Consider the following 22,942-nt stretch of genomic DNA (forward strand, 5'->3'; position numbering starts at 1 on the left):
TTTTTAGTTAGTTTTTTCTCATCTTCATTGAAAGTAAAATGATTGCACTGTCTTTCACGTATTAAAAAGCAGAACGTGGTCAACTAGAAAGACATAAAAATAAAAAATTTTAAACTGACCTACTTTGGTTTAAAACATGAAAAAAATATTGGTCATATCATGTTATTACTAGATGAAATGCCACACAGTAGAAAACTGATATTCATGAGGCTCTGCAAGCCTTTTTGGTTGCCCAAATTTGCAAGTATTATTATGATGAATTGAAATGTAAGAACGATTTCCACACAACATGTAGTCAGGTGTAACTCAAAAGTTGCAGAATAAGTTATATGACAATTAGAGAAAGCTGGTTGGATGGTTAGGTGGACTCACTTATTTTAGTGACTGGTTCTCCCCAAATAAGTCTCCCAGAACACAAGACTCAAATTCATGCTTTAGTAAAATTACACAATATTACACATTATAAACCTAAGGGACTAACTGCAAATAATTTAAATAACAAATATTAGATTGGCAAACAAGAACCTACTTACTTTTTAAAAAACAGCAAAACCAGTGTCAATGTAAACTTTAAAATGATCACTGTTGGAACTTTTTTCCCATTAAGGAGAAGAGACCATTATATATTTAAGGGCCAAATATAGCCTCAGACTGACCTTGAATGCTGGGACACTGGTCTGGCTTGCATCTCTATCAATTCTATTAAATCTGACTGATGGGAAAACTTTGACAGAGTCAAATACTATAGGTAAGAGAACAGTTTATAAAAATACTTAGAACTTTTAATTTGATACAGCCACTATGGAGAACAGTATGGAGGTTCCTTAAAAAACTAAAATAGAACTACCATATGACCCAGCAATCCCACTACTGGGCATATACCCTGAGAAAACCATAATTCAAAAAGCCTCACGTACCACAATGTTCACTGCAGCACTATTTACAATAGCTAGGACATGGAAGCAACCTAAGTGTCCATCAACAGATGAATGGATAAAGAAGATGTGGCACATATATACAATGGAATATTACTCAGCTATAAAAAGAAACGAAATTGAGTTATTTGTAGTGAGGTGGATGGACCGAGAGTCTGTCATACAGAGTGAAGTAAGTCAGAAAGAGAAAAACAAATACCGTATGCTAACACATATATATGGAATCTAAAAAACAAAAAAAAAGGTTCTGAGGAACCTAGCGGCAGGACGGGAATAAAGACGCAGACATAGAGAATGGACTTGAGGACACGGGGAGGGGGAAGGGTAAGCTGGGACAAAGTGAGAGAGTGGCATGGACATACATACACTACCAAATGTAAAACAGCCAGCTAGTGGGAAGCAGCTGCATAGCACAGGGAGATCAGCTCGGTGCTTTGTGACCACCTAGAGGGGTGGGATAGGGAGGATGGGAGGGAGACACAAAAGGGAGGAGATATGGGGAGATATGTATACGTATAGCTGATTCACTTTGTTATACGGCAGAAACACAACAATGTAAAGCAATTATATTCCAATAAAGATGTTAAAAAGAAAAAGGTAAGGGTTTTCATATACAAATTAGTATGCTAGCCACATTGTTCCGTGCCTAATACTTCTGATTTTTAAAATGTTAGAAAATTTCCATACAGATTTGTTATATTTTATAAGAGTTGCATGATTTTCCATTGTATGGATATACTATAATTGATTTAAACAAGCCCCTGTTGAGTATTATCTGATGTTAAAAACAATGTTTCAGTGAACAATCTTTCATTTGTATCTTTATGGACAAGTGAAGAATTCTATAGAATATATAAATGTGGAACTACATATCAAAAAAAAATACAACTTTTGTCACTATTTAGCAGTTATGCAAGAATCAAATTACAACGAGAAATTTAGTAAATCAATTTTTCATGATTCATCTTTTTCAAAAAAAAGAGAAACAACTAGGATACAGATGGCTTCCAAGCATTGTGAACACCATCATCTATCAAGGAAAAGATGATGGGCTGAAAGGCCTAGAGTTAGGTATGGCAAGTTGTATCTTGCTTTCATGTCAGCAGGACCTATCAGAATAAAGGAAAGATTCCTCATTTTTTTCAGATGACATTTAATTTTTACATCCAGCATATTCTCACCAATTATTCCCTGAGCCAGAAATATCAGTGATGAGCTGCTTACTATCAAATACATCTCTCAATGGTCCCTGAAGAATTTCATTTACTACCCCTTCCTCCATGTCAATCAAGACAGCCTGAGAAAGACAAATAAAATGTAATTAGCATATTTTTCTTTAGTCACTCTGTAAATAAAAAGAATTTTTGAGCTTGAAGTTGCATTGTTCTTTTTATAGTTTAAGTTTGATCAAATCTTTGACTCTCTTTGTGCAGTCTGTTATAAAACTTAAAAAATAATTTCACTCTGCTCCAAATGTGGAATCCAATGAAAAGATGGATTCTAAATTCTTACCCTAAGAATAAGAGGGAAAAAAAAGGAACTGAATAATTCTCTCTGATTTTCTAACAATTCTTTTATTTATGTGCTTATGTGACTATAAATTTCTTGAGAACAAGGTCTCAGAAGTTTAGAAGGTAACCTTAACCAGAAACAATTCTCAATAAATGTAGGGTTCATTAATGTATTTGGTCACTGGGAATAACCATGCTGCTCTTTATGAATCACAGCCGAAAACTGTCCAAATCAAATCAGTAAACTACTATTACATGCAAAGCCAAGGCACTGGATAGATGTCAAAGATGACAAGTGTCCCTTCCCCTAAGTAACTCACAATCTAAATTCACAAACTCACTAAATATCACAAACTTTATTGACATGGGAGATAACCTCTATTACTAAGAAGAAAATGAGAAAATAAAACATAAAATTAGCTATGGAAAGAAAAATAGAAAAGACTGGATGGAAATACAGCAAAATGTAAGCAGAGATAGTTTGGCAGTAGAATTATATACCCTCTGTCCCCACTGTTTTGTACTTTACTTTCTATATTTTCTACACTGAGGAAGAAGAATGAAAGAGTAAAATAGAGTTAAATAAATAAAAAAGCAAAGCTGAAAAAAGTAATATGAAATGATGTTAGGGTACCCTTTAACCTAAGCCTGATTCAGTGTCACAGAGAAAGTGCTTGATTTATGGGCTTTTTCAGGGCTGGTGAGCATGTAACATTAAGCACTTACTACATGCCACTATACATGTATCACCCCATTTAATCCTCACAACCCTATGCATAGGTACCGTAATTACTCCCAGTTTACACATGAGGAAACTGAGGCCTAGAAAAGTTAAATAACTTGGCTGCGATCACCCAGCTAGGAAGTGGTAGAGCTGATTCAAACCTGGCTAGCCTGGCTGCAGAATCTTCACTCTTAACCACCAAACTCTATGCTCTATTATTTTATCAAAGGGAGACAGTCAAGTTTGACACTTACTGAGTACTGACTACAGTGGAGTCACAATTTATGCCCATTTAAATTCTGTGAATTCAATTATTTGTGTAATTAAGTATGCTACTGTAAGCTGGCAATTAAAATATTATTACACAGTACTTTAGAAATATATTTCTAATTGTATGATAGCATACCACTTTTTTTCCTTAAACATCTTTATTGGAGTATAATTGCTTTACAATGGTGTGTTAGTTTCTGCCATATAACAAAGTGAATCAGCTATACATATACATATATCCCCATATCCCCTCCCTCTTGCGTCTCCCTCCCATCCTCCCTATCCCACCCCTCTAGTTGGTCACAAAGCACCGAGCTGATCTCCCTGTGCTATGCAGCTGCTTCCCACTAGCTGGCTGTTTTACATTTGGTAGTGTATGTATGTCCATGCCACTCTCTCACTTTGTCCCAGCTTACCCTTCCCCCTCCCCGTGTCCTCAAGTCCATTCTCTATGTCTGCATCTTTATTCCCGTCCTGCCCCTAGGATCTTCATGACCTTTTTTTTTTTTTTTTTAGATTCCATATATATGTGTTAGCATACGGTATTTGTTTTTCTCTTTCTGACTTACTTCACTCTGTATGACACACTCTCGGTCCATCCACCTCACTACAAATAACTCAATTTCGTTTCTTTTTATGGCTGAGTAATATCACATGTTCTATCATCATATTACAGTGGTATATTAGAAAGACTGTAAAATTCTGTTTTATAAATGTGCTCCTTTAAATACAGCATCAATATACATACACAGGACTATACAGGGTCATTTCTTGGCAATTTTAGGGATTTTCAAGGATATTTTTGATAATATGCAATTTTTATCTTAAATGCTGACTTTAACACCTGATCAACCATGTAAGAGGGATTTCACTGTTGTGTAAGATTACAAAAAAGAACAAAATTAGCTTCTACTGTCCTTGTTCCAAAATAGATTTACTGAGATGATTTGTGGAAGATTAAACATATTTAAGTCATGCTTTCAATTACTTTGCAATCAGGCAAAGGAAGGGGAATACAGAATACAAACTGACATTCAAGCACCTCCTGAAGTCAGTTTTGAGAGAATCATCACTGTCATAGTCACTTAGCATTAAACCCTGACAGTCTGTAACTCTTTCAATCTTTCCTTAGTCACATAAGACCTCTGATTTGTTTTTCCATAGGAAATTAATTACAATTACAAGGAATTATTCTGGATTCCTCACTTAGCCATCCAAGATCTGGAGTCACAACTTCCAAGATTCGATGTTTATTATTTTCTTCCAGAGCTACCTGGTGATAGCTTTTAGGCCCTTGAGCTTCCCCTTAATTGTAACACAGGATTTACAAAATTCTGAGTGTTTGCCTATTAACACAGTGGAGGAACCCAGCCACCAAATTATCTTTTGAAGCCTAGACTCTTCAGTGATCAGAGCCACATGAGACCAAGACTATTAAGAAGAAATGAAAGAACACCTTCCAGGAAAAAAGCCAAAGGCTATAGAAACATGCTGATTTATTCTCTTCCAGCAGTGTTTCCTCCATTTCCCAACTTGCTCACTGGTAGGGTGGTGGGAAAGAGCTCAAATTGGGAGTGGTCTAGGAAATGTCAATGTTTCTTTATCTCTGAGCAAGATTTGGATTGGGATGTTAGCACTCTCCAAGGCATGAACTATACCAAATGTTAATCAATTATCCTAACAGACTACAAGCACATAGTCTCTGCCCTAAATTTGTTTCCCAAGGACACTGGAGATCACAGATACAGGGCGATGGTTCCCAGGTACTACAACACTACTGCTCTTTACTTTTTCAGCCACTACTCCCGGTCTGATCCTTATCATCTCAATTACTTCCACAGCACCAAAACTGCCTTTCTTTTCTGTCACAGTCAAACATTACAGTCAAACATTACATCAACAGTTGGAAAAAGCAGTTTGTTGCAGAGACACAATCAAAGAAGAGAAGTGTTAACTGCAATGAGATTAAGACTAAATATGGGCTATTGACTAGAAGTATTTTTGTTCAGGAGGTCTTACATGGTTATGTTATGTATTCACTAGAATGCGGTTGAATCTATGCTTTGTACTGGGAATAGTAACTCTGGTGCAAATAAACCTTTCATCATTTTAATATGAAAATTAACCTTCATTAGAATGTATTTTAGGCTTAGAGTTAAGAAAAGCTTTTGTTATCATTTATCTAGACATATATTTCCCCTAAAACATTTAGAAAAAATGCCAAATATGCAGTATTTTCACTTTAAGCACAAAATCTTCCCCCTAAAGTTTCATGGAGACACAAATGTCTGCTTAATTATATTTATATTAAATGTGGCTTAGCAAATACCTTTTTTTTATTTTGAGAAGTTAAATTAAAATTTTATTCTTATGATAGTTACGGAAGTAGAGTTATTTTAAAAACACATGCAATATAAGAATCCAAGTGTATAAGACTTACTCGTGCTTTTAAAGAACAAATTTTCCCCTTGGAAATACTGCCACCATCACCAACCACTCTGAAAGATAAAAGATGAGAAAAGGTCATAAGATCTTCCATGCTAATAGTGCTATCAGGTAATAAAGTTAACTTCTATTCACACAGTAAAGCTACTTATAGGCCAAGTGAGGCAGACACAAAAGGCAACAAAGAAGCCATTCGTAATCTCCTTCTCCCTTACCCACTTCCCAATAGGCTGAAAAAGTGAGGCACTTATTTCCCTGGCTTTCTTTGCAGTTTGGGCTGGTCATGTAATCCAGTTCTGGGTAATGAAATAAAAAGGAGATATTCTGGGAAGCTTTGTGATAAAAAGGACCAGATGCAGTTGGTCCTTTTTCCTACCTTGAACACGAATCTGGATGGGATTCCTGGCAGTGGAGGCTGTCATTTTATGGTTATGAAGTAAAAAAAACATGAGGACAAAAAACCAACACATGAAACAATATGACAGTATCTTGGTCTTTAGGGCACGTCTCTAAACACAGATTTCTTTGTATGTGACATAACTGGATACATCTATTGTTTAAGCCAACATTAGTGAGGCTTTCTGTTGTAGCCAGACACACATCAACTAACATACTAGTTATACACAGTTGAGTATCTAAGGCTGTTCCTAGAATTTCATGTTGAAGATAAGTCACCAAAGTAACTAAATCTATGACTACAAACAGTGGACAAGTCAATATAGTTTACAAGACAGAATATATGAAGGGAAGCTGAATTGAGCATAGATGATGCTATAGGTCGGGGGTTGATAATCTATAATCCTCAGGCCAAGTCTGACCAGCTACTTGTGAAAACAAGTTTTATTGGAACAAAGCCACACTCATTTGTTTATGTACTGTCTATACCTGCATTCACACTACAATGGCGGACTCAAGGAGATGTGATATGGACTATATGGTCTGCAAAACCTGAAATATCTACCATCTGGTCCTTTACAGGAAAGGTTTGCCAACCCCTGGTATAGGTAAATTCCTATCATGCCATTAAAAAGGTATAATAATTTCCTCAAATAAAGAAGTATATACAAAGGTGTGGTCTTATTTTTGAAAAAGAATTTTTGTACTAACTTGTGGAACAGATGCTGCATGTGTTGATACTACGTTGGAAAGAAGAGCAAGATGCCAAGGCTCTTCTCCTCAAACTTGATATTGGAGAAATAAGTATGCTCTCAGGTTAAATTATAAAACGAACCGAGTAGATGAGAATAGTTAGGTAAAGTCACCTGATTGAGAATGGCTTCCAGCTGAGTCTTAACTATGTAATATTCAATGAAAGGAGTATTACAGAGGGAATGGAAGTACAGATTTAGTTAGAATACTACCTACAAGGAAGTATTACAAAGGCAAATTTGAGTCCCTTAATAGTATGTAGGGGAGAAGATGTTCTAGTTTGCAAACAAGAGGTAATCTAGTCTATGTGACAGATATCTCCATATTAATAAAGATAAATAACACCAGTCATTAAGGTAATACACCTAACTTACCTTGGTCTGATTCCATGGTCACTAAGTAACCTTTTATTACTTAGCTCTCCTGATAGATTTCCTACAGAAGAGAATGTGTTTTTGAAAGAAAACGGGTGTCTAGTCTTTTCGAGTTATAGCTCCTACTGTCCATGACTACATTGACTTTCTGCTTTGTAATTTCCTATCTGAGTTTGGTTTATCTGCCTGTACTAGAGAGCACTGGACCCATTCTCAAGATGTCATCCAAGTTTCTGAGTTTGCAAGCCTGAGGGTCAGACTCTGAAATTCACTAAGGAAGTCGGGCCTAATTAGCCTTCCCAGGGAGATAACTGCCTCAAACACCCAACCAACTAATTCAAACTAGAACTGAAATCTTTATTAGATTAAAACTGGATATAAAGTATGTATTTTTCAGTTCAAGCCCAGCAGGTTTAGTTTTATTAAGCATTTTGAAAATGCATGAACTTCATGATTTAACGTTAAAAGCTTAGAAACACACCCTGAATGTCAAATTACTCTTTCAGGTAAAAGATATATACTTACATATACCCTTTATTAAATAAACAAAACTAATCTGACAAAAACTGCTTTGCTCCTTTTTAGCACATTCTATTTGTAGAGCAAATACTCCTGACCACAAGTAATATCACAGAAATGTAAACAATATATTTTTCTTTCAAAAGTTAGCCATTATTGACTGCACTAACAAGACACTCTCAGGGAAATTTTCAGCATTCCTTTTAGTGAAACTTTATTTCAAGGTCAAGTTAAAATTAAGCACACTAAAGTTTCTTTTTATTCCTTCATATGGCTTTAAAAGGAAACCTGTTGTCCTGCTCTGCCTAATGACAAGAGAATATTAATGACAAGATAATGACAATATGCTTTCAATAATGAGAAAAACAAACAAAAAAGCCAAACAACTTCTTTACAGTCATCAACTGCTTTTACTATCCTCTGAAGAATTTTCTCCCAAACTGCTGACATGAAAATAATTAAGCTATGTGACAGACTTTAACCCCATCTTACCTGGTATCCACATTTCTAAAGAAGCTGCTTATTGCCTCATCATAAATCGCTTTCTAAAAAAAAAAAAAATACATTTATTAGCGCTTGATTACGTTTTGCCTCTTTCCCAAACGAAGTCCTTTTAATTTAATAATCCCACAATACTTTAAAGGCCGGCATACGGCTACAATAAGAAAAAGCAAACAATCATAAAATGCTTATACTGATTCTTCCAATCTAGAGAAGAGCAAATACCGCGAGATCTATGGATTAAGTGCAGCTGAAGGTACTGAGAAAAGGTGTCCCCACAGAACTGTAGAGCAGGTGCCTCAAATGAGAGCTTTCCCTGCATTCTTGGTGATCATTTAAAAAGCTGACTGGTTAAATTAAGGAATATAATGCCACACATGATACCTATTTTACAAAGTACTTTCACATATGCTATCTCATATGCTATCTCATTGCTCCTCACAAGAACCCTGATAAAGATGCAACCCTGAGAATTAAGGAACCTTAAGACTAAGGTCTCCGGCGAGTGTTCGTTTGGACTCTTGTGTCTAACGCCAACAGAAGTTTAAAAACCAGTTTGCCCTTTACCGAGAAGATCCCATACAACTTATATCGGCCAAACAAAAGCTCCCAGAGTATTAATTCTTATTTTTTGGAAGAGCCTCGGGGACAGGCGGGCATGGGGGTCTCCCGCGCGGCGGGGACGGTACCTGGTTGACTGCGGCGTGCTCCCTCAGCGCCAGGCCCCAGAAGCAGCAGCCAATCTGGTTTCCGCACTGGCCGACTGCGCCCAGGAAGGTAAGAGAATAGACATTAGGCAGCAACAGGGCCACTCGCCTCGGCGGCGACCGGATCCCCACCCTCCCGGGGCGGCTTACCCTGGAGGACCACCGACTGGGTCATGCTGCAGCGCGTCCGTCGCGCTGCATCCAGGAGCCCGCGGCGGCCTGCGTATTTCCCGCCCACCAGCGGCTCTCTCCGAGGCGGCGGGGCGGCCGTAAGTCACGCTGCTGCCGCAAGTCGCTGCCGTAGCTCCGCTCTGCTCTAGCTTTAGGCTAAGATTTTACGTTCGAAGGCCGCGCCAAGTGCACGTGTGTCTCACCGTTACCATAGCGACTGGCTCTCCCGACAGCGTATCTTCGCTGCCCTGTAAACGTCTGAGCAACTGTAGCTCCGGGGGCTCGGGTCCCTGGCTGGTAGCTAGGCTTTGGCGTGGAATTTTAAAACGTGTGTCTTTAAAGCTGTTTATGATCTATCAGAGGTTCAGTCTTCATTTACAGTCTCAATACCTGGGACGGTGGGTCAAATTCCGTTCATTCCGATTCCTCCGGACGCTGCGTTAATCTATTTAACAAGTCCTTTGTTCTAATAGAAAACAATGTCGATGAGCACAAAGAAACCCCAGACAAATAGACGTGTCAGGGTACAACCGAAACTAGGTGGTTATACAGATTGACAAAAATGGCGCTTCAGAGGCCCAACCAGTGTATGTTGAAGCTGTATGCTCCCAACGTTAACTTGTAGGCCCTCTGCAGGATTCAAAAGAAATTAAGACATAGATACAGCTCCAGAAGGCTTACAATCTGATTGAAGATACACACGAAATACTCAAAAAATTGTGACGATTTTGTGGCGCTAAGTGTAATAGGATTCAATGGATGAGAACGTGGACAAGTAAATAGAAGTCTGATGGAAGAGATGAAATTAAAACTAGGCATTTTATTTATGTACAGTGTTTAGGTGGGACAAAGGAGGAGGAGTTTGAAAAATCAGGTATTCCTGAAAACGACCAACTCCTAAAATTTTCAAACATTGAAAAATACTGTAAACGCTTATTAATTTAGACTAGATTTCAATTAAGAACTCAAGCACTTTTTTCGTAAAATTAATATTTTCCACAAAAATTCTGAGGAACTACAAAATACTAGGAAGCCTCCTCCCACCAAAAAAAAGTTAAAATTACATGTGCAACTAATGTGTGGTAATAGGAATTGTAATATTTGTTTGGAACACCTTATTCCCCTACCAATACAAATAATAGTTGTTACTATATCTCTGATATCCGGTAAGTTTGAAGTTGCAATGGGTGGTTTATGAGGCTGAGGCTTTCTCACATTTCCATTTAGATGTTTTTCACCTTATTACTCACATATCTTATGATTAATAGGTAACTTTCAGTCAAGAATTTTTTGCATTTGCTGGATTTTACTCTTAACTGCTTATTAGTGAGCATGGAGTCAGTGTTAGAAGTGCAGTCAGGTTCCCCTAACACTTCACTTAGGTCTTAACATTAAAGTCCTAAAGTCTGGGATTTCTAAAATTTGCAAAGCTTGGTCCAGTTTGTGAGTAGATCTGTATCTGTGAGCTATGGTGCCGGCTCATCTGGTATTCTGGCCTCTGCAGAGCTCTACCCTTCATGCAGTGGTTAGGTCCTAGTCATGACTCCCTAGAGGTCATACATAGGAACAGAATTAAATTAAGAAAGTTCTAACAAGTCTCATTAAAAACTTCAGTCTGGGGAGAATCAGACTGAGAGGAAATTCTGCTTGAGAGTCAAGGTAGAACCTTACCTACCAGCCACTTTAGGACTTCAGTAGAAGCAGAAGAAACATTTTAGAGTTTATACTTTCCAGGAGTCCACCTTGAAGTCATATATCTGAACATATCCTAAAGTTGACTGCACTCCTAATTAGATGGACTGAAACCTCATTTAAAATATTCAACAAACTTTCAGAAGAGCAAGCAGAACGCAGGCCACCCAGAAGGCTACACACAGCTCTCGTGGAATTCTCTCTGATACACCTCCTCCGATAAAAACACAGTGCAAAAGAAAATACGATTTACCTTTCAAACTCTGTCTGTGAGTGGAAGAGCAGATTTCAGATAAGTAGGAAAGAAGTCAAGGAGAATTTACCCACAGAATAGCAGAGTATGGTAGATTGGAGTATTGCTCTGAATTCTTTACTCTCTCCCTTTGCACATGACTGTGCAGTACCTCCTGGCATAGGGGGGTAGGCAGAGTATACGTCTTTGTCCTGTTGGTCAGGCTTGGTCAGGTGGCTTGCTTTGGCCAGTGGAATGATATCAGTTATCAAAGGTTTTAGGTGTGCTTGCATGCTTTTGCCTCTTGGTCTTTGCTATTTTTCGTAAGAAAAACTACCTCAGGTGGCTGCTGTTTCCAAAATGAGGAAGACATGTGGATCAGATCTGAATCTGCATCTCAGTTGAAGTGTGGAGTACTGCTAATCCTAACCAAACCCAGGAGAGGCAAGTGGAGACCAGCTGAACACCAGGCTCTCCACAGTCTTAACAAGAAAAAGGTTTTTGGTTAAAGCTGTGAGATTTTGGGGTGCAATAGTATTGGAGCAATAGCTGTCTAACACACCAAGCAAATAGATTGGGCAAAATTTTATATGTTAAATGTGAGCAAGAGAAAAACATCAATGAAAATTATAAAGACTACTCCTGTAAAAGGAAGGAAGGATGGAAGGAAACTAGCATGTAAAAGATGAATGAAGTACATGACCTGTAAAACTTAACCTAAGGGGAAAAAAGAAAACTCATATAATTTTTGTGCTGTAGAGGAACTTATTAATAATAAGAGTATGAATTTGGTAGTACAGGAACTTAAAGACAAGATGCTAAAATAAGGTATTGAGGGCTGAGTCTTGCCTTGTTTTTTTTCACTACTATATCCTTAGTACTTAGAACTTTGCCTGGTGTACTATAGGTAATCAATAAATATTTGGTGAATAAATGAACTAAAATGGAAATAAAAGAGAAAGGAAACTAAAGACCAAAACATGTTAAAGGACTAATGAATAATTAGAAGCACAGAGAAGCAGACTAGAGAGCTGAAAATCAAATTACTGATTAGAAGAAAGGATTGAGATAATCACAGAGAATACTGAGGCAAAGGACAAAGGTATAAAATCTCTTGGAAGATAATATATGTGAAAGAGGTAAAGATGGTTCAACATAAGATTAATAAGTGCCCCTGAAATAGAGAACACAGCAAATTGAAGAAGAAATGTTCTTATTGATACAAAAAATAATAAAGGAGGAAAAATCTATAGATTAAAAGCATGTACCATGTTACATGGAATAATTTCTATAGAACAGTCAACACTAAGGGATATATCCTGGTTCAGTTACTCAGTTTTCAGAATAAAGAAAGAACTGTTTACGTACACAGGCAAGAAACAAAAGTTGGGGGGCGGCATGGAGAAAAAACAGTAAGCCTCCTTTAGATTCATCTATAATACATTTAGTATTTGACGACATTACAAAGATGCTACAAATTTCTGAGAAGGAATAAAATGTGTTCCAAGAAAAATATACTCCTATGGCTTTCAAAGTTGTCATTTAAATATACTTTGAATTTGTGGGCACTCTATCAATTTTTATTCCTGCTTGCACACTGCATTTCTGAGCCTATCTCTTTGTCATATAACTTGACAGACACAGCCAACAGCAGCTAACGTGTTACTGACATTCTTTCTTCCAACCTCTTCACCTAACATTCACCAGCAAATCATCTGCTTTCCAGGTTATCACAGAGTTTTCCAAAGACTTTTCCAATAGGTTTGCCACTGAATAACATAGACAACTATCCTCTCAGTTTCCAATAACAATTTTCTTGACACTCGCTGCTTGACCACTATGCTGGTGACTTATGTTTTTGTTATGGCAGTACCTAAGTCTGGACCTAAGTCTGTATAAGTCAGGATAAATTTTATTATGCTGTGGTAACAGCCAACCCCCAAATCTCAGTGGTGTAAAACAACAGTTGTTTATTTTTTGCACATGATACATGTCCATTAGAGGGGGGGAGTCTGGTGGCTATGCTTTATGTTATCTTCACCCTGGCACCCAAGTTGCTGAGCTACCACTCTTTGATAATTCCTGGGTTTTGTGGCAAAGAGAAAGACAACTCAGGAGGGTCTTGTACTGCAATTAATGGCTGCTGTTAATTCACTGGCCAAAGCTAGTCACATGGGCTCCAAGTAATCATAAGGGGACCAAGAATTACAATTTCTGGGAGACAGAAAGCCAGAAATATTTGATGAAAAACATTTGTAAGTGTATCACAAGCACTCTCGAACATGACACCAAAACACAGTATCTGTGATAGGCAGCCTCTCAGATGGTACCCAGTGATTTCTGCCTCCTATTTTTTTTTGAACTTCTCTACAGATGATCTGCCTTCTATTTTTGTGTAATCACCTCCCATTGAGTCTGGGCTGGACCTAGTGGTTTCTTTCTAATGAATAGCATCGAAACACAGCCCAGCAGCCATCCTGAGTTGGGGAGACAGAAGAACGAAGATAAGAATGACAGCAGACTTTCTTGTTGGAAACAATGCAAGCCAAAAAACACTGTAGAAGAATATTTAAAGTCCTTAAAAAAAAAAACAACCCACAAAATTGTTGACCTAGGATTCTATACCCAGCAAAAAGAATGTTCAAAAATGAAGATTAAGGAAAAACATTCAAAATGTGAATGAATTAATCACCAGAAGTCCAAAATTTAAATGAAAACCTTCAGATAAAAGGAAAATTGTTGGATGGAAATCTGGACCTACTCAAGGGGATAACACTGAAAATGATAAATATGGGGGTAGATATAAAGGAGTTCTCTTGAAAAATTTCCTAAAGAGATGATTGCTTAAAGAAGAACTAATAATAATGTGCTGTGGGGTTTATGGTATACGTAGATGTAAAGTACATGACAACAAAGTAATACAGGGTGTGAGAGGGGAAATAGAATATATTCTTGTAATTTTCTTGTGTTGGAAGTGGTATAATGTTACTGAAGGCAGACAGTATAAGATGTATTCTTCCTTCCTCCTTATTCCTGTCACGTGGGAATTTCAAGCCCCTTTTGAGGAAACGGGAGAGAAGAGGTAGTCCAGGCATTAGAGAGAGGGTTTAGAGAGTCCTACATAGGAAGAACGATAAAGAAATTTGTAAAGGTGCAGTTTGAGGCTTTTGGCATAGGACGAGGACATGACTAGATTGGATTAATTTGGGTTATTAGTCAAGGGAAAGTCTGGAAGACAAAGGTAATGAGGAGACTGGGATATAAAGTGAGGAGAATCTCGTGATTTTGTGCAGATTGATTAGACTGTTGGTTTAGAATAGATATAGATAAAGTAATTCATAAATTAAAATATTTAATGTTGGAAAATAAACAAGGCAATGACAACAAGAATAAAAGCTTCACACAAACTTTAGAGACAATTTTTTAGCTAGGTTTCAGCTTGTTGCTGGAGCTATGAATCGTGATATTTGTTAGCAGGTAGGAAATTATGTGAAAGAATCTTCTGGTGTCACAATTTCTGGGTATCACCGGAACATTTGATCATCATTCCTTTGGCAATTCCAGCCTTCTCTGGAAGGTCAGTAGAAGCAATTGATTTATTCATCTCTACAGGAATCAGACTCGGCCTATTTTGATAAGTCTGTGTATCCTTGATCAAGTTAGCTGAAGCTTAATACTTACATATGATAGCTAGTTATACTAAACCATAGTTTTTACTATGGTTTTACTAACTTGTCATTGAGCATAACACTTTTTTCTTTGATAATGGACACCAGTCTATAAAAACTATTATATAATATTCAAATTCCAAAACTTTTAATAATTTAGTTTTATTATTACCACAATAAACACTTATTAGGCATAGAATACTGCACTAGGCATAAGAAACAGTTCCAAGACATTTTTCATTTTTCCTGCCCTTTGCTGAAGACATGTAAATTTATACAAGATAGAGCTATTAATTACCCACTGTGTCCCAGACACTGTTCTAGGTATTAAGGATTTAATCAGTGGTGACAAAGACAGACATGGAATGGGAGTGGGGGGGGACAATGATTAAGCAAAAACATTTACAAAAAAATTAGAGCACTGGTTCTCAACAGGGGGAGATTTTTCTCCCCTTTTCTACTAAGTGATATTTGGCAATGTCTGGAGATATTTTTGTCGCAACTTTGGGGTGCTCCTGGCATGTGAGTGAGTGAGTGGAGGCCTTGGATGCTGCAAAACCTCCTACAATGCACAGGACAGTCTCCTCCCTCCTAAACAAAAAATTATATGACCCTAAATGTCAATAGTGTCAGAGTTGAGAAATCCTGAATTAGAGTGATGATAACTGCTGTAAAGCAGAAGTAGAGTGCTAAGAAAACATATAATGGAGGGTTTATAAAAATCTTCTCCGAGAAAGTGAAATTTAAATTCAGACTTAATGAATGAGTTGGCCCTAACAACTAAAGTGTGGGAGCAGTGAGGTGGGGAAGAATTCCAAGCAGAGGCAACAGTAGGCAGTGTAGTTGTGTGTGTGTATGTGTATCATATATATCGTATGTATCTCATATATACATTACATTGTATATGTGTATGTATATATTTAATCATGCTCAGTAGTATCTGCTGAGTAATAGCAGTTAACATTTATTGAGCCTGTACTACGTGTTAGGCACTGCATTTCACATGTATTACTTTATTTAATCCCCACTATTACCCTGGAGGTAGATAATATTATTAAGCTCAGGTTATCTTTTTTTTTCTTCTTTTGTGGTACGCGGGCCTCTCACTGCTGTGGCCTCTCCCGTTGCGCAGGCTTAGTGGCCATGGCTCACAGTCCCAGCCGCTCCGCAGCATGTGGGATCCTCGCGGACCCGGGCACGAACCCGTGTCCCCTGCATTGGCAGGCGGGCTCTCAACCACTGTGCCACCAGGGAAGCCCCGAGCTCAGTTTATCTTTGAGAAGCATACTTGGTTAAGTACCTTGCCTAAGATCACATAGTTGGGAAGAGCCAGAGCCAGGATTTGAATCCAGGTCAGTCCAGCTCTTCCAAGGCACTTTCTTAACTAATGCACTGTAAATGTAGAGAGGCAGGGGTTAACAAATAATCACCAGGAAGAGAGGAATAGCTGTAGATATCAGGCAGATGTGAAACTCCTGTACTTCAAAGGAAGACAAGGGTTTAGATAGGCAGAGAGGCAGTGGGAGCTCAAGCTTGTCAATTGCCATAACCATTCAAAAGAAAACAATTTTTTTTCACATAACATAAATGGACTTCAGTTATGTTAACCATAGGGCACAGTTTACTTTATCATCTAGTGGCTATTTTATATTTGCTCAAGACTTAAAATTGTATGTAAAGGAGAGTTATATAATAGAGTATTTATGTACTTTTATATTAAGTATGTCATTTTCAGAATGTTTCTATATGCCTATAGCAAAATTAATATTAAGAATTTCAAAGAACTATTTAAAAACAACTCACCCCTCCTCTCCATTATTTTAACTTTCTAATCTAGGTTTTCAGTGAATTATGCCTTTTCGGTTTGGGACCCAGCCAAGGAGGTTTCCAATGGAAGGGGGAGATCCTTCAGTTGGGCTGGAGCCTGGGCTGAGCTCCAGTGCTTCCTGTAACGGGAAAGAGATGTTACTAACCAGGTAAAAAGTCTTCTTGTCCTAACAGCTGAGGAGATGTGTAATGGCTATCATCAATGCAAGCTTTAGCTGACATTCAATTAGTAAGAAAGAAGCCTAGGAGCATTGCTGTTATTAAATTAGAATTACCAGAGCCTAGGTTTTCTTAGCATAGAGTCTGTATATTGTAAGTCTGAATGATAGACCAATTTTGGGGGGTAAATATTTAGCTAGTTTTTTGTTAATAGTTTCAAGATTATATAACATTCAATCAAATAAGCAAACCTTTAGTGCTATTATGTGCAGGGCACTGTGCTAGGCCTAAGGCTACAAAATATGAAAAAGACTCAGACCTCAGAGTCAATGTCACTTTGGCTTTGACTTGACCTTTGGCAGAAGGAGAGTGATAGAGAGGTGACGAGTCTATTTTTGCAAAATTGAAGAAAACTATAATAGGATTTATTCCACTTTTCTTCTGTTTACCATAGTACATTGTTTGATTTCTCATGGCTTGGAATTTTCAGAACACAGATTTAAGCTTAATAAGGTAGGTACTTTAAACATCAGAGTTATTCAAGAATAAAATAGGCTACTTCAGAAATACTGATCAATAGTCTTTAGAAATGTTTAAGGTTGGGTTATTATTTGATGGGGATGTTGGAAAGGAAATTCAAGCACTAGGTGTATTTTTAGACTAGATGTTATTTAAGGGCTCTTTTAAACCTGAGATCCTATCAACATTTGAATAGTATGTGGAATAATATGTTCAGTTTTATATTTTTCCACAAATATTCTAGTTTTAAAATCACTCAACTGGAGTGATTTTAAGGTGCATATATGTATGAATTGCCATAGTATTATCACTTATGTTCATAACTATGCACTCCCCCCTGCCCCACTTTTCTTTGCCATTTAGCAATCACTGCATACCTTTCAAAAGAACATCTGGAGGGTTATCTTTGTATTTATAAGTTTCTTTTGATTAAATGTATGGCACAACATTTAACAACAATTTCTTTGCAATGTAAGTCTAAAATGTCTGCCTCATTAGTGCCACCGTGTTATATTTATTTTGTGACATTCAGAGATTTCAAAAAGACTTAAAACAGTTGAATGAATATACACTCAAACTTTGGTCCTCTGAAAAAAATTTCCTTTTTTATATCTAAGTACATGTCATTTGCTCTTTTATTTAGGCAACTCCGAAGATGCCCTGGAAATCATTGCCTGACAATAACTAATGTTCCCATCACTGTCTTTGCAACAATGCGAAAGCCACCTACACAAAGCAACAAGGAAATGCATCCTAAATACCATCATTAAGTCTTTTGTAGAGGTTTGACTAGGTCAAGGGTAATGGACCAGTATCATCTTATGATCTGGTAAGCAAATAAAAGTGGTGGCACCTTTGGATGGTGACAGTAGTTGAAATATTTACTTTTTGTAGGGAAAGACCGGAATGTAGTCTGTAAAACATGTGTAGTGAAAAGCCATCAGTTATGTTTGATAGATAAGACAGAATAACATTTCACAATTAGAAAGTGCCTTAGAGATCATCTTGCTCACAGTGGATCATTAATATCAACAATTCACAATGAAGCTTAAGCTACCTTGATTATCAGTCAGGAAAGGCCCATTCTAAATGCTTAATGTGTTTTGGGCTGATTTCCTTTGCTTATTTTTGGGTTGCTACTTAGCTGAATCCTTTCACTTGAATACCCTAAGCCAGTTTCTGTCTTTTGATAATGTTCTGCCCAGGAATGATTATACTGGGTGAGAAATGGAGCCCTGTGGGTTATGCATTTTGAAATAATACCCAAGACTGAAGGAAATTCTTAGTCCATGGTTAATCTGCAAAGCATATACACTGCTATCATATGGGAGCTCAGGTTATTGGTTAAATTTATTATAATGAGGTCAAGGCTGTGATTCTAACCCCTATTTTTCCAGGCAAAATGATGTCTCATCGTCACACTATTACCTCAAGTCCCAACCAGTCATCTTGAAATTGTCTACAGTTAGTATTGAGAAACCTCAGATTTTATTTTTTAATTTTATTCAATTAGACTTAAGGTTCAGTTTTGAGGTGTAGGCCAGCTCTTTCTGTTTTCTTTTTCTTCTTGTAATAGTTCCAAGAAACTCAGCTTGCTTTCTTTACCTCTTGATGGTTGCCAGTCTTCATCCCATGAAATTTTTTTTTCTCCAAAAGACTGACTTTAGTGTCAGATATAGTTTCTCCAGTTTCTTGTCTACTTTTCTGCTCCTGAAGATATATATATATATAAACCTTTTTAAGTGAAAGGTTTATTAGCTTATAATTACTTGCATATAGATGCATGTGTGCTACATGAGGTGAAAAGAAAAGCTTTTCATCAGGGATTTATAAATGGAGAAATTCTGAGAGCTCACACAGTGCTAGGAAATGTTTGAATTCCAACCAGCCAGAGTAGAAAGACCTTATTGAACCTGTGGGGCATTAAGTAGAGTCCTCAGAAAGGTCATGTCTTAGTAGGAGGTCTAAAGTAGCACTAGATTAAAGGTTAATGTATACTAACTTTAACAAAGTTTAAAAATAAGACTTGAGAGAATCAAGATGATCCATGAGTAACTTAATTATTTGCCAAATAAAAATTTAATACTCTTCAAAGGAAGAGAAAAAAATCCATTAAGGAAATTGCCCAAGGCTGGGGAAAGAATCATGGGAAAGGAGAAAGGAGTAATGAAAAATTCCTCAGAGCTCATACAAGGCTGGGAATAATTTGTGATTCAACCATAGTGGAAAGAGCTTTTAATATATGGAGTAGAGTCCTCAGTGAGATATTGCCTTAGTGGGGTGGGTTTGGAGTGGAGGATAGCTTTAGACTGAAGGCTGCTCTGGACCTGCCCTAACAAAGCTTAAGAGCAAGAGTGGAAAGGGTCAAACTGATTCCAAGTAACTAAATTGCATCCAAGGAGGGAAAAAACCCCTCAAGATTTAAAGAACTACAGTAAAATCCAGCACCAAAAATGTAAAATTCACAATGATGGTGTCCAACAAAAAATTACCAGGCATGCAAAAAAGAAGGAAAATGCAGTCCATAGTCAAGAGAATCATTTAGTCAATAGAAACAGGTTCAGAGTGCTGGATGATAGCATTAGCAGACAAGCTACCGTAAGTGTTCAAGTAGTAGATGAAAGCATAATCACAATGAAGAGAGAAATGGAAGGTATAAAATGGACCCAACTGAACTTCTAGTGATGAAAAATACAATCTCTGAAATAAAAATATACACTGAATGGGATCAAGAACAGATTATACACTGGAGAAGAAAAGATTAATGAACTTGAAGACACAGCTATACAAATTATCCAGAATGAAATATGAAGAAAAAAGGACTGGAAAAAAGAGCATAAATTTTGTGTTTTAATAGCAAGCAGTCTAACATATATGTAAGTAGCTTCCCAGAAGGAGGAGGGAGGACAATAGAAAAATACCTGAAGAAATAATGGCCACATTTTTTCCAGATTTGATGAAAACTATAAATTCACAGGTCCAAGTAGCTTAACCGACCCCAAAGAAAATAGACATGAATAAAACAAAACAAACAAAAAACTATATAATTAAATTGTCTAAAAACCAGGGGTAAAGAGAACATCTTAAAACCCAATAGAACCAAAGGACACATTCATTCAGAGGAACAACAAAAATGAGAGCACTTTTCATCCGAAAGCGTGCAGGCAAGAAGGCAATGAAGTCATATCTTTAGAGTATCTCTCAAAAATGGTGAGGTAAGGACTTTTCATCAGTACTAGAGGCAGATCAGTAGATCAGTACTAGAAGACATGTTAAAGGAAGTTTTTTCAGGCAGGAAAAAATGATACTAGATGGAAATCTGTATAAGGAAATAAAGAGCACCAGAAATAGAAAATATGTGGGTAAATATAAAAGACTTTTTTCTCATTTTTAAACATTTATTTAACAGGCAAATGACTGTTTAAAGTAAAACTAATAACAATAATTTACATAAAAGTATAATGTGTGGTAACAATAGCAAAAAAGACGGGAGGAGGAAAATGGAAGTTTACTTTTGTGTCTTCGGTGATTTATGAAATGGCATAATAGTATTTGAAGATTGATTGTGATGAGGTAAATATGTAATTGTAAACTTTAGATGTATCTCTAAAAGCAAACAGTAACAGAGAGCTAATACACCAGTCGGGGAGATTAAATGGAATAAATATCACTCAATCCTAAAGAAGGCAGGAAAAGAGGAAAAAAAGAACAAAGAAAATAGATGTAAACCAAACCATATTGACATTTGCATTAATTACAAAAGGTGTAAATACTTCAGTTAAAAGACAGATTATGAGATTGGCTAGAAAAGTGGATGGTGCCTACATGAACCTACGTTAAGAGTCTCATGCTGTACTGATTGAGCTAACCAGGCACTACATGAACCTACTTTAAATTAAAAGTATAAAAGGATAAAAATAGATATCCCATGTAAACATTAATCAAAAGGAAGTTGGAGTAGCTATATTAATAATAGACAAGAAGGTTTTAGAGCAAGGAATACTACCAGAAATAAAGAGGGACATTTCATGATGATAAAAGGGTCATACAATCTTAAATGTTATGCAGAGCTTCAAAGTACATGAATCAAAAACTGATGGAAAGAACAAATAACTCCACATTTATAGCTTAACATTTTTCAACAACTGGTAGTAGAACAACAGTACAGAAGAATACTATACATTCTTTTCAAGCACACATGGAAAATTTACCAAGAATAGACCATGTTATAGGCAACAAAACAAAGTATGCAGAGTGTGCAAAGTATGTTCCACAACAGAATTAAATTCAAATTCAACAGAAAAATGTCTGGAGACTCTCCAAATATTGGAATACTAAATGAAACACTTTCAAACAACTCATGAATAAAAGAAGAAATTACAGGAGAAATTAGAAAGTATTTTGAAATGAATGAAAATGAAAACAACATATCAAACACATGGGGTACAACTAAAGTAGTGCTTAGAATTAAAGCCTTAAATTCTTTCATCAGAAAAGAAGAAATGTAGGGGAATTCTCTGGTGGTCCAGTGGTTAGGACTCCAAGCTTCCACTGCAGGGGGCACAGGTTCAAGCCCTGGTTGGGGGACTGAGATCCCCACATGCAGCACGGTGTGGCCAAAAGGGAAAAAAAAGAAATGTCTCAAGTCAATCTAAGCTTTCACCTTAAGAAAGAAGAAAAGATGAACAAACTAAACCCAAAATAAGCAGAAAGAAAGAAATAAGATGAAAAAATTAATTAAATAAAAGACAAATAATAGAGAATAATCAATGAAACCAAAATCTGGTTCTTTGATAAGACCAATAAAATTGATAACCTCTAGGCAGAATTAACAAGAAAAAAGGACACAGATTACTGATATCAGAAATGAGAGTGGGACTTCACTGCAAATTTTAAATATTAGGAGGATAAATAGAGTTTTTCACTGGGATGAATTCTTTAGTCTTCTAAGGCTTCTACCTTGAATAAATGCCTTCCCATATTCCTTACATTCCTAGGCAGGAGCTTTCTGTGAAGGGAGTATTATAAACAGTCTGAGGGCAACCCTGTGGCATCATGCTTTCATAACCTTCCTTTCGGTTGACATCAGCTCACGAATCATCCATCTTTAGACATGATCATTTGAAAATGTGTTCTCTGAGGTTGCTGATTTAGCTCACTGTAAACTCACTGTGGTCTGGCTGGGCTAGTGAGGGACTCAGTGCTAAGCAGCTACCATCACTACACTTCCTTCCTTGAGGGATTCAGTTGCTATTCTTCTGGTTGGTAGTGTCATGTTACATTCCTCTTCAGTGTGAGCCTCTCTGTCACATGATTTGGCAGATTAGCAGGCTTTCACCCCTAAAACTCATCTATGCTCTGCCCACCCCATCCTGCCCCCTAGCAGTATCCTCTGCGAATGGTGTCCTCCGGTGTTGTGAAGTTTACAAATTGAGTGGCCTTATCCATGGTAGCTGATCTTTTCCTCTACTTTTCAGGACTTGAAAGGTTACCAAAGACTTGAGGGAATGCTTCTTGTCTCTCTGATCAGCTATGCCAT

General features: G+C 37.1%; 2 protein-coding genes across 2 annotated transcripts in view; one reads left to right on the forward strand and one right to left on the reverse strand.

Moving 5' to 3' along the window:
• TUBE1 (tubulin epsilon 1) overlaps positions 1-9,484 on the reverse strand; it is a 19,930-nt gene extending 10,446 nt beyond the window's left edge. Inside the window, exons 1-5 of the mRNA XM_022554637.3 lie at positions 9,286-9,484; positions 9,118-9,191; positions 8,420-8,472; positions 5,881-5,938; positions 2,117-2,232 (exon numbers count right to left, since the gene is read on the reverse strand). Of these exons, the coding sequence (XP_022410345.1) occupies positions 2,117-2,232; positions 5,881-5,938; positions 8,420-8,472; positions 9,118-9,191; positions 9,286-9,310 (326 nt within the window). The 5' untranslated portion in view covers positions 9,311-9,484. The remainder of the gene's footprint in view (positions 1-2,116; positions 2,233-5,880; positions 5,939-8,419; positions 8,473-9,117; positions 9,192-9,285) is intronic.
• Positions 9,485-16,726: 7,242 nt separating this feature from the next.
• On the forward strand, positions 16,727-19,063 carry FAM229B (family with sequence similarity 229 member B). Its single transcript, XM_022562605.2, has 2 exons — positions 16,727-16,874; positions 18,047-19,063. The coding sequence occupies exons 1-2, from the start codon at positions 16,750-16,752 to the stop codon at positions 18,171-18,173; spliced, it is 252 nt and encodes an 83-aa protein (XP_022418313.1). The 5' UTR covers positions 16,727-16,749; the 3' UTR covers positions 18,174-19,063.
• Positions 19,064-22,942: the final 3,879 nt, after the last annotated feature.

The sequence above is a fragment of the Delphinapterus leucas genome, chromosome 12 (assembly GCF_059928025.1).
Source record: "Delphinapterus leucas isolate spDelLeu-1000000601 "Yukka" chromosome 12, BTC_Dleu_Yukka2, whole genome shotgun sequence".
NCBI lineage: Eukaryota > Metazoa > Chordata > Mammalia > Artiodactyla > Monodontidae > Delphinapterus > Delphinapterus leucas.